A 13,015-nucleotide genomic window follows, 5' to 3' on the forward strand; every position below is an offset into this window, starting at 1 on the left:
GTAGATATCTCCCAACGTTACAGTCTTTTTAGTGTCAAAGTCCCTCTTTTTGTTACTATACTTCCACCACAGCTCAACAGGGAAACACAAAGAGGGAATTTGATGCTAAAAAGACTGTAAATGTGTCAGATATCCACTTGATATGACTAGCTCAGACTGCTGAAGCCTCATATAAGCTTCACATCAACTTTTAAATGACTGTCTACACACACTGTGGATTTTGGCCTCCATCACTTCCATTGAAAGCACATTTGAAGGGGATCTTCTAATAGCCAGTATAAACAGGAGGAAAGATTACAGCGAGAAAAACCTCTTTCACTGCTTTCACTGCAGAGGAAAGTGACAAACTGCACATTCACGCTTTTTAATATTCAATTAAACTGCTGACGGGAGGAATAATCTCTACTCATGTTGTTAGAATTTCAGTGTTTCCAAAGAATTACCTAGCAACTTACTTGACTAACACCGGCACATTGTTTGCTCATTGTACATTTTGTGCAATGTGTCAGGAATCAAACCACAGTCGCAGAGGAGACTATGATGTATCTTTCCAATGAGGAAGAAGAGGTTATTAAATTCTCCTTATAATTAATTATTGTAGATAATGGTCTTTATGGCCAGTGACCATTTGATAATAATGTTCTTTGGAGATTTTGTGAAAATGTGTCACACTGCTTAAAGCTCTGACTTGCTGCTACTATGCATTTATTATGGTGACAATTGCTTGGCTGTCTTTGCAGTCTGGATCAGGCTTCAATCAAATTAAATCGGCAGTTGTGTTTTTTATTGACTACTTTTACTGAAACTACAATGCAACATTCACACTTCAACAGGGATGGTGCTTGTCCAGACAGGCCTCGTGAATCACAAGTAGATTTCCAAGAAGAGACAGATCACTCCAAGGAGACTGATTGGAGACTGGCTAAGTATTCTCTTCATTAGGCGCTAAAGCTAAAGTGAGGATGCTTTAAAAAATAATGCCATGAGTAGTTTTTATTTATCAGTGAACCAAGTTGAGTAAAGAGAAGAAACCTAAATGAAACCAGTATTTGGTGTGAGCAGCCTTGCCTTTAAACTAGAAGCAGTTCTCGGTTCTTGGCAGGTCGGTTGTACCCGGCATCTTGAACAAGTTGCCACAGTTCTGTGGATTTAGGCATCTCAGCTGCTTCTGTCTCTTCATGTGATCCAAGACAGACTCCATGAAATTAGGATCAGGGCTCTGTAGGAGCAAAACCATCTGTTGCAGGACTCCTCGTTCTTTATAGTTTTTTATGACTCTGGCTGCGTAACGCATTGGGACCTGATGGTGCTGCATGATGGAGAATCTAAACGTCTAAAGTGCCTAAAATCTTTGCACGGTACTGTATGTTAAGGCCGTGTTGTGAAATGGGAATGTGAAAACTTCTCCCATAAAGTCGTCCGTGGGCTGGTTGTCCATCCGGTATTGGCCAATTTATGGCAGGAGATGAAACGTGTGTAGTCTACGGAGACCTAACCTCTGAAAGAGGAAGTGTTTTAGTCTTGACACTCAGTGAAACTCGGTTAAATAGACAGTCGCTACCAGTCATGTGCTTTTTAACGTGGGCGACACCACACTGAGAAATGGAGATGCTGAATGGGAACCGGCGGCCGGTCTGCTCATGGGAAACCAGCGGCATGGAGGAGGACAGCGAGTGCCCCTGCTGCTGTGGAGAGGAGGGTAGATTACATCGGCAAAATTCTTTGATTCGCCTTCTTCACCGGAGAGAAAAGCGACTTACGCGAATGGCCCATTTTTTAGCGGTGGCGCTTCTTCTGGTGATTTCAGTGGCACTGGCTTTACTTCTCGCGCTGCTGCTTGGAAGGAGCGCTCCTGACACACCGGACAGCCAGGTAACAGCAGGCAAACTCACTGATGTTGCTGAAGGGTTGCCAAAATATCACTGTTTCGAAAAGTAGCTACGGTCAATGTGCCGTCTAGTTAAAATAACCAGTTTATTAAACGATGTCTTTGAATTTGCTGCAACCAAGAGAATATAACGTATTTTACTGTTCTATAAATTATCTAAATGGATTACAGTTTATTTCCTATTACAGTGTTTGCGAAAGTTAGGTGAGAATTGCACCGAAGTAATCCATATTTCCTAAACTAGTGTTATTGCTCATTTTGACACCGCACGCGCATTAAGCTCATTCTTGCTTAACAACACAAATTTAACAACATGCAGCTAGAACAACAAATGGACTGCTATGTGTGGAATATTATATCAAAAGGGTGTCCTTGAAAACAGGGTTTTGTATCTAGGCTATATCCGTTTTGTAAACTTGTGCATTCAGTGGTCAGTATATTTAACGCACAGCTTGTGAGAGTGAGCTTGCAAGCCTGTCTGAATGCACCAACTTGCAAAACGGAGTTTGCATGTGCAAGTCTACAAAACTAAGCTTACAGATACAGACATGAATGTATACGTTGACAAAACAATCATAAACGTACAAGTTTACAAAACTAAGGTTACAGGTAGGGGAGACCAGACCTCCAATCAGAAACAAGCCAGAGTGATTACACTCGCTCTGCACATGCTTAGTTAGATTGTCTTCTTATGAAAAAAGGAGCCACACTTGAAACTCCCAAAGAAATTTACTGGCAAAAGTGTTATTATTTTGAGGTGTTCTGTATTTTGTGAATACTGTCCTGGGATCAAATGTCTAGGATCTAAGTATTATTAGAATCACTGTTTTGTAAGCTAAAAATAGAAATTACAATTGTAACTCCTTAACGCCTTGTTACAAGCATCCCTGAACCAAGCACTTTCATTTATATTTTAAAAACCCAAAGGTCTACATGAACTAGATCACAAGCTAAGCTAATGATAATCAGTCTCATGCTAATAGTCAATGGAAACACATGTTTGCTCATAGCATGCCAAATATCAGAAAGAGGAATACACACTCCCAGTCTGGAAAGTGAAACCAATGCGGAAGTGCCTTAAACCTGCATTCTTTCTAATGGCCATTGGGGGGCGACTCCACTGGCTCCAAAAAGAAGTGAGATTGTATGGAAGTCTATGAGAAAATGACCCTACTTCTCACTTGATTTATTACCTCAGTAAACACTTTCCTATTGAGTTTATGGTTCAATCACTTGTATCAAGTCTTTCTCAATACATCATGATGTTCATTTTATAAACTATGGTCTACATGGCTGCATTGTGATTGACAAGTCGCTACTACAGCGACAACATTGATTATGTATGGTAACCATGGCATAACCCCAGATTCACAGAGTATAGGTATAGCTGCTATTATTTCACAGTGTGTTTTCAGTTCATGAAGGTTAATTGTAACATTTTGGTAGCCTAAAAAGTCTTGTTCAGCATTTGGCTGTGATAAAAGACCCTCTAAGGAGGCAGGTGTTCAGTTTTTCAAGTGAGTACATTTTTTTTTAATGGTTTTAGGCCTGTATGCTAGCGGAAATTAGTATCAGCATTATCACTGTAAATCATAGATTATAAATGCGCCATGCTAACCAAGCTAGCAGCTAGCGCTATGGTCAGTTCCACCGTGTCGTCCAAATATGGTCACTTCTGGCTCCAAAAATCAAACATGGCAACAGTCAAATCCAAGATGGCGATGGTGAAATCGCTAAACTCAAGGCTTCGAAACAGCAGTTCACAAACCAATGGGTGACGTCACGGTGACTACGTCCATATTTTTTTACAGCATGTGATCCTGTACTGTTTCACAAGAAGAGGCCGAGGCTGGAGTGCCAGGGTTCCAAGCCTCAAGCTTCAATAAAATTTAGTTTTTTGACAACCTGTCTGCTGTTTGTCGAAAAACACAAATTTGACAAAAATCTTTTTCATTTGATTGATTAATTATGTATATTTTAAACATGTTACAACCGTCCCTTGCATGTGTAACAACCATCCCTGTACACTGGAACAGTTATAACAGTGGATTGACTGTATTTAAATCCATTTTGCAACCTGTACATATTTCATAAAACCACTTAAATACATTGTTTCAGTAGTTGACACATTGCAGTTTATAATATAGCACATTGGGTATTCCAGTGTACATGTTTTTTTATTTACTGGGTAAATTGAAATAAAGTGTTACAACTGTCCCTCCCCCAAACATAAATGTATAAGTTTACAAAACTAAGCTTACAGATACACACATAAATGTACAGTGTCACTGTATGTGATGTCATTGGTTTTTTTTCTTTGCTAACAACCCACTCTAGTTTTGTTTCCAAATTTGGCCTCTTCACCTTCACTGCTTTTTAAGTGTTTGCATGTTTCCAAAAAAATACTTTTTCATTTTAATGAATTGACAGCACACAGAAAACACCACTACATAGTCATATCAACTTTATTTAAATAGCGCCAAATCACAACAGAAGTTATCTCAGGGATCTTTTCATACAGAGCAGGACTAGACCGTACTCTTTAATTAACAGACCCATCTGCCTCCACCGTTTGGGTTGATCGAGAAAGAGAGACACAGAGAAGCACAGTAACAACAATAATAACAATACCAATAATAATAATAATAATAATAGAAACATGACTAACAATAATATTGGTAGCAGTGGGTGTAAAGTTGGACCACAGGGCAGCAGGCGGTCCACAACCACAGAGCGAGATGAGAAAACACAAAACTCCAAGGAAGAAGCCAAGTTAGTAACATGTGTTAATGGTATGTGAATACGTACAGATGGAAAGGGGGAGGAGGAGAGAGGAGCTCAGTGTATCATGGGAAGTCCCCTGGCAGTCCAGGCCTATAGCAGCATAACTAGGGGCTGGTCCGAGGCGAGCCTGGGCTGGTCCTAACTATAAGCTTTATCAAAAAGGAAAGTTTAAATCTACTTGCTATTACTAAGTTGCAACATTTCTACATATATTTGGTGATTGACAGAGACAGGACAGGACGATGCCGTCATTTAAGTTAGGTTCATTGCTAAGTGACAAGACCCAAGACACTTTTTTTTTCTTCCTCCTCCTATGACATTCCAGCAGGCAGCACGCCGTGATGTGTAACCTAATGCTTCCTTCCACACTCCAAGACAAGCTGTGTCTACTAGTTTAAAAATATAAATCCTTAATATCCTTCCTCACTGGACCAATAAGCTACAAACCTGCTCTTTTCATTTCTTGTATCATTACTGTTTGTTGCTAAGACTGTATTTGTTTCCTTACAGCTCATGATGCATCGGGAAACAAATTCCTCTGGTAAATATCTTGTTCAATAATCTAGTGAGATTAAAAACTTTGCTGATTTCACTAACCAAGACCACTCCTTCTAGAATATAGATTTAATGGTTTATTGGGAGGGTGGTGGAAAAGCAGGGTGAAACGGAGGAAGGATAGTTAGAGGGATGATTGGAAAGGGAAGGATGGATGGGGGAGGGGAGAGGGTCGGGGATGTGAGGATGAGGGGGTGAGGGTCGAGGTCATGGGATGCGGATGAGGGGGTAAGTGTCGAGGGAATGAGGGTCAAGGGATGGGGAGAAAGAAGAGCAGGCGGGAAAGAGGAGAAGGAGGGAGTGGATAGGAGAGTGATAGATGTAAGAAGGAGAGGCGTCGACATCAGGGAGGTAAGTGGGAACAAGGGGGTCGAGACTCAGGGCGGGGGTGCTGTCTCGATGGTCTGGCATCTATACGAAGCCCCCTGTTCCTGTGTTCAAGCAGAGAAGAGAGAAAAGTTAGCGGAGGGGTCGGGTGGGAGGGTGGCAAGCTGAGACAAAGGGGAGAGGAATGGATGTGGTGTGTTTAAATTCCCTGTTTTATGGAAATGGGAAATGGGACTTATAAACTTTGTTTATAAACTTTGTTTATAAGTCTATAAACTTCATTTCTGGAAAGTAAAGAGAAAATGAGCATGTAAAAAGACACTTTTTGAATCTCTCTTGCAGTCATCAGCAGCAAACAGCAGCAACATGAAATAGCAGACATGTATCCAAGCGCCATGCTGACAGGTAAGACATAGTTTATAGTGCAAGGCTTTCAGTATTAGAAATTTAGTTTCTAGGAAAGGCACTTAGGTTTGTTTCAAAGTGGAGATGGCAAATTAAAAAAATGTGCGCCCTATGTTGACTGCAAAGCTCTTTGTAAGAAGAAGAAAAAACTGAATAACAGTTGTGTAGGAAACATCAGTAGGAACCCGTTTTCGACATTCTTTAGTTGTCTGTATATGTTGATGATGTTACATAACACAAATTATATGAACCTATAAATTGCGATATATTTTTACCTGTATGATAATACAATATATAGACTGTATCAGTTTAATACTGACAGCATGGATTCTTTTTCCTGGTGCCACAAAGACTTAAAAATATTCCCATGGAAAATGCAGTGGAACAAGCATAACAGTTGTAAATCATCTCACATTGAGAGACAACTGATCAAACAGCAACACTTCTCACTATTACTTTAATACATTTGCAATGTGTATTGAAAACACAACAGACAGATTATAACAGTGATCAGCAAATGGTCAGCATAGTCAAAAAAAAGTGGACATAGGAACAAAGGTTGTGTCTACGCTGTTAACTGTAGTTGGTAGGCACATTCTGTTTTGTTTTTCCTTACATGTTCCCCCTTTATATATATATACAGTTGTTTTCTAACCAGGATAAATGACAGTAAAGGAGTAGTTAGAACAGTAGAACTGTAGGAAGAAAGGAAAAAATAATAATGAAAAAAGAAGAACAGAACTGGGACAGTTATTTACCCTGTGTGTATTTAGGGTATAAAAATGGAGACAGAATTGTGGATCTGTCAGATGGGTGACAAATTAAAGAGTAGTTAGTTATTTGTTGCTTCCAGGAGCCTCCAGAACAGCACCAGTGGTCCTTGTCATAGATCCTCCACTCTAATGGAGGGATGAACAACTTTTTTTCAAAAGATGTTCCCTCATTCAGTATTTTAGATGATGGTGGTGGAGAGCACCGTCTAACACGTCGCTCCAAAATCTCCCACAGGTATTCAGTTGGGTTGAGATCTGGTGACTGCTAAGGCCATAGCATATGATCCACTTTATACTTTGGTTTTTGATTGACAAATATAGAAAATCACTAGTCTAGACAGTTGTGATCCAACTGATTTTCAGCATTTGTCAGTGTAATATAGAGGCTCACCAATATCAAGAATGTGTGTTGCTTTGCATTTGAGTCAAAGACCACATCAACAGGTGTCTCAGATCAGGTCCTCCTCTCAGATTGATTGTTTACTGTAGAGCTTAAATGTGAGAAAAAAAAAAACAAAAAAAAAAACACAACCTAATTTTCTGCCTTTCTGTTCTCATCCATAGCTCCCAATGACAATTTCACTGTTGGGAAATGTCTTCAGTGGCAGAGTACTTTAGGAAATGCCTACTGTGACAGAGGTTTCAACTACTCCAATGGAAACCTTGTGGTGCCCAGACATGGCAAGTACAAAGTTTTCCTGCAGATCACCTACGAGAGTGATCCCAACAAATGTCATGGACAAGATGAGATAAGACTCTCCACCAAGGTCTCAGTTTTCCGGGAAGCTTACCCTAAGGACACAGATCTCCTGTCATCATTCGACACAGTGAATTGTAGCATGAATAACTGGAGTAAATCACTCTATACAGCCGGCTTGTTTGACCTGCCAGAAAACAGCAAACTATGCGTGACAATATCACACCCTGAACTTATTGTCAAGAGGGAAGAATTGACATTCTTTGGTGTTGAACTTCAGCACTCCATGAGAATTTTAGGGAAGACACCAGTGTAGTTATATGCTTTCCTTTTACTATTACTGCTTATGAAAAGTGTAAACTCACTGATGAATTTGCAACATTAAGAAGTTAGTAGTATTTACTGTACTGCAGGTTTGCTTTATCTCGTTCAAGTTATAAGCTGCATTATTTTTAACTCATTAATAACTGCTCCCTGAACAGTGATTCAACTAGAGCTGCAATGAAAATCAAAATTCTCTGGTTCCAGCTTCTTAACAGTAATATTTTCTGCTTTCTTTAGTCCTCTATAATAGTAAACAGAATATCTTTGGTTGGGACAAAACATGAGATTTTAGGTTGCATCTTGGGCTTTGAGAACCTGTGATCAACATTTTTCTCAATTTTCTGACATTTTAAAGTCCAAATGACTAATCAGTTCATTGAGAAATAATGGACATATTAATCCATAATAGGCATTGTAAATTTTCAATTATATTTATATAGCGCCGAATCACAACAAAAGGCATCTCAGGGCACTTTTCACATAGAGCAAGTCTGGACCGTACTGAGACCCAACAATTCCTCCGTGAGCAGCGCTTGGCAACAGATGTAAGGAAAAACTCCCCTTTAATGGGAAGTAACCACAAGCTCTATCATTATCAGTTAATTAAATATGTTTGTGATTTGTACTGTTAGTCAGACACAGTAAGCATTTTGAAGACACCACCTTGTTCCCTTGAAATAGTAGTGCACATTTTTCAGTGCTCAGTCAGAAGTCATTGGAATTTGCCTATTAGATGTTAATACTTCTTCTTAACAAGTGCGTAGTGTTTTTTACTGTAGTTTAAAGTTCAAAAGGTCACCAAAAACATAACAATTCATCACGACTAAAGCTGTGTTTAAGCACAAAGCCAGACATATGCACACACGTTCTTTTTTATCAGATTTATAAAGCGGTGTGTACACATGGTTCTGTTCTATAAATCTCAGTCATTGTGGAAATGGGTGCATGCGCACAAGCCTAATCTCTACTCCCATAATGAGCCATAAATGGATGAAAACACACCCTGAACCCGCTTCATATCAGTTGGCCGCCTACTCCACCAGTCTATACAGCTGCCAATCAGACAAACAGGAAAGAGAACGTGCAGTTTCACAGATTGTGTTGCACCTGCAAGGTTCAATAGCTAGAACAGCTGTGATTACACATGACTGTGAGGCTCTTAATAGCGTCCATATCATTAATTCATTTCATGGACTGTAAACCATCGCCAGCAGTGATATCTCAATTGATGATTAGTTTGTACAAGGTGTGACACAACTAAGGATAAACATCATATTAAGAGCAAATAAATACATAAAATGTTGACTCCTATGTAAATAAAAAGAATGATGAAATCAATCACACAAAGATGATCAATATTATGTTTGTAAATGCGTTTTTAATTGGCATTTTACAAATCCCACAATCAGTGCAGCTGATTCTCAACCTAAACAATGTTTTACTAAAAGATTGCATCTCTCACCTTATTTCATCTCATCACATCACCCTCAGATCAATTTAGAAAATCATGTACGCTGGTCTGAAGAACGCGAGGTGCACACATTCTCACCATACATTCTGGTTTTTGTGCATAGGCATCGTTTATGCATCTGGCCCCAGGTCTCATGTAGGATAATAATTTGGTAGCTGCACTGGAAATAATGATGATCTTTATTTGGCCAACCCGTAAATCTTATTTACACAGTTTACACCAGGTCACGTAACCAGGTGGTCAGTCTGTTAAACCCTGTGGAAAAACCTTCACTAAGATTAAAAACAAGTCAATAATGGTCACTTCAGTAAGGAGGAACAATTGGAAACATTTAACAAGTTAGCAAGAGAAGACCTTTGGGCATTAGATTCCACAGACCTGAAGCATCTTGATTAAGCATAGGTCCGGGAAAATAGGAGATGGACAAATCCGCAAATAGAATGACAAGGTTGAAATCATATCAGGCAGTTTTTCTTCATTCAAATTGAAAGTCTAAGGAGAGGATGTTGTGTTTCTGTGCAGATTGTAAAGCCCCCTGAGGCAAACAATTACATAAAAATTGACTTGACTTGAGGAACATGGCCAGAAACATAGCTGGCCGGCCAGATAGAGTCAAGTGTATGAGCAAGTTTTGTAACGTGGGAAAGTACAAGTCAAGGAGAGGGTTAGAGAAAAAGGAAATAGCAGAAAATCCACAGAGAACTACTACATTGTTTTTTTGTTTTTTTCCATAAAGCTGTAGAATCTTAAGAATCGTAATTTTTGGTATAACACTAGTATTAGTATTAAGAGAGGTCTGGTGGTATGTTACTTTCTTACTGTAGTACCATGTAAATTGTCTCTATCTTAATGTAATCTATATTGTAGGACAACAGACAGCAGTACAGTAGCACCAGGCCAAGTACATGCCTTACAATGCATTGCCATAGCCAGCTTGGTGGCTTTGATAAGGAAGGTTTGAAGAGTAGTAAACAACAGTGCAGAATTACTGGAAGACAGAAAGAAAGGTAGAAATGTAAAATAGAATAGTACATACAATGTGGGGAACGCCTCTACTGTACCACAGTATGTTCAGTTCTGTCAGTCACAAATATAAAAAGAAGAACACAAGAACAGCAAAACAGCAGGTAAACAAGGTGTGAAGAAATAAAAGCATGAGCGATTTTCAGATAACATTGTTCTAATCTTGGAAATATTCCTGAGCTGGTAGGAACATGATTGTACCAATTTCTTTGTTTTGTTCAAAGCTCAGCTCACTGTTGAAGATAACTCCAGGTTCTTAGCAGTGCCCTTAATATTTGGGACAAGAGGACTGATGTTAAGCATCTCTGTTGGGTTGGGTATAATCATTGTACCATGGCTGTATATTGAATTTGACTTTTTTCACCATCGGGCTCACTGTAAGCTAATAAAAAGGTATGGAGAGGGGTTTCTCTTTAATATGTTTTGTTACAAGGTGCAAGTATGCTTATATATTAACAAGGTTAAAGATGTGTTTTTTTTATTTATTTAATTCATTGCTTGCTGGGCACTCTGTACTGTGGTGCTATACAATTGGGAATTTTTCCTACTTTGAAATACATGATCATATAATTTGTGAATTTTTATGTTTGCACATGTGTATGTTGTGCATGATGTTTCTAAAGGAAATGTTATTAAAAAAAAAAAATCAAATGAACACTGAAAACACTGAGCCCTTTGTTTGTGCAGTAAAAATGTGATGCTTTCATTCTTTTCCTAACTCATGCCAAATGTTTCTCACATTAGTACTCATTTTGTCATTTTGGATTCCTGAAAACCAAACCGCTAATGGGAACAGGAAAATGACAGTTTCACTATTTCGATTATCGTTCATCCCCTGTCCTGATAAACCCATTGTTAGTTCACAGAGGGGGGATTTATATTGCTCAGAGTCATCTAATGTTGCGTAACATTTTCTATAGTTGTTGGGCACCAACCTCGTTACGGCCGTAATTATCTTGTTTTTTGGTTTCCTGAAGGCATTTACATCAGTGAGTCATGAGTCACGCATGTGAATCATGTGCGGGAATTTTTCTCGCTCCACCTAACTTTGCTTTTTTACAAAAACAATCTTGACAATAGTATAGGCAGAAAAATCAGTGTGGGATTCCTGAGAAAATCTTATATCTATACTTGTTTGAATGTACCACAGTTTAATCATACAAGCCTCCTACATCATCAGAGGTAATGTTACCGGCACCAAGACAAACATTAATAGCATCACATTAACATCCACATATTCACACGCACACATACACAGCTGACAGATGCAACTGCATCATTAACGGTAGTGTCAGTGATTCTTGAGAAAGATTGTTCAATACACTTTTTGTGAAATTCACCTCACCATCTGCTAGCTATCTGCTAGGCTCTGTAAATGGGAGACAAAGCATTTATTGTGTGGCGGGCGGTGGCTTGTAAACTGGAGAGACAGAAGCTGTGGCCAATACACATAAAAAGCCAGACATACTTCCATTTTATTAAATGTCTTCATCCACACTGAATCTGAGTCTGTTTCTGTTGCATTTAGTGAAGCGTAATCTGAGCCGCTGTATAGCCTACGTGTTTTCAATTTATTAACCGTATCAATGAATCAATAAATACAAACACTGACGATTTCTTCCTGTGAAGCCGACGTGCAAACTATTTTGGTTCAGTAAGTGTCTGCCGTCAGTCAGCCAGGTGAAGGCAGTGTGTCCAGCTACCGTCCTCTCAGCTCTCCAGGAGCTGCAGCTGACAGATGCCTGCTTCTGTGGACAGAGACGCTGAACGCAGGTCGAGTGAGAAGTGGGGAGGCCGACAGCAGAGAGGCGGACAGTGTGGATGGACTGTTGTGTTCACATGGGACAATTTTTTTTTTCCGCTCATGACAATGTGTGAAAGGAACAGAAGTGACTTTACAGCTGATGTATTGCTCTGGATTCCAGCATATTTCTCTTTTGGCCGTTGCCATGGCAATGTGCGTCCATGAATTTGAGGGGCAAAGCTTCTGAAGGAGCACGAAGGGAGGGTTGTATTTGTTTGGGTGTTTAGTTTAAATATCAACAGTCTTTCTCCAGAATGACTGACTCTACCTTTAATCAAGCGTATTGATAGAGTTACACCTGCACCAACATGCTCAGTAACGTTAATAATGACACCTTAACATAGCCTGTCACAGCAGCCACATAAACCATACACAGCAGCACACAGCAGACACAGCAACATCAGGATACAATCCAGTTGTAACCTCAACCAAAACCTCAACAGTCAGCTCTCTTTCAAAGGAGAGCAGGAACAAAGAGTTCAGTCTGTAGGTCATTACTAATGCCCTGATGCCAGTTTTTCTCTGACTAACAGTTGAAAACAGTCTTTCATCTGTACAGCTCGTTGCCACATTTCTGTATCAAGTGCTCTTTCGGAAATGCTTTAGATTACGATCCACAACATTAAGTGTAATTATTCCCAGTTTACAGTGTGATTGTTTTTTTGTACCAGTTCTGCATGTACAGATACATACATGTAGGTACAAGGAAACAAATTCTTAAAGTAGTAGTAGTAGTATCTTTATCTACTGGGTACCTATTCTGTTATTACAGGCTACAGTATAAGCAACAAAGCTGGAAGTTTGGGGGGAGATGTGGTAATGAGTTCTCTTGCACTTTATAAATCTGCTGTGATTTATTATAAAATTGCCATAGACTACTTATCACAATTGGAGGGGTACAGAAAATTACACAAAAAGAGGATAGCTAATTACATAGTTCCTTTTTTAAGGTTTGGGGTACTTA

General features: G+C 39.3%; 1 protein-coding gene across 1 annotated transcript; it reads left to right on the forward strand.

Moving 5' to 3' along the window:
* The first annotated feature begins 264 nt into the window (after nt 1–264).
* Nucleotides 265–7,989, forward strand: LOC121904146 (tumor necrosis factor ligand superfamily member 15-like). Its single transcript, XM_042421705.1, has 4 exons — nt 265–1,872; nt 5,183–5,213; nt 5,897–5,959; nt 7,297–7,989. The coding sequence occupies exons 1-4, from the start codon at nt 1,603–1,605 to the stop codon at nt 7,743–7,745; spliced, it is 813 nt and encodes a 270-aa protein (XP_042277639.1). The 5' UTR covers nt 265–1,602; the 3' UTR covers nt 7,746–7,989.
* The last annotated feature ends 5,026 nt before the right edge of the window (nt 7,990–13,015 follow it).

This window comes from Thunnus maccoyii, chromosome 9 (assembly GCF_910596095.1).
Source record: "Thunnus maccoyii chromosome 9, fThuMac1.1, whole genome shotgun sequence".
Taxonomy (NCBI): domain Eukaryota; kingdom Metazoa; phylum Chordata; class Actinopteri; order Scombriformes; family Scombridae; genus Thunnus; species Thunnus maccoyii.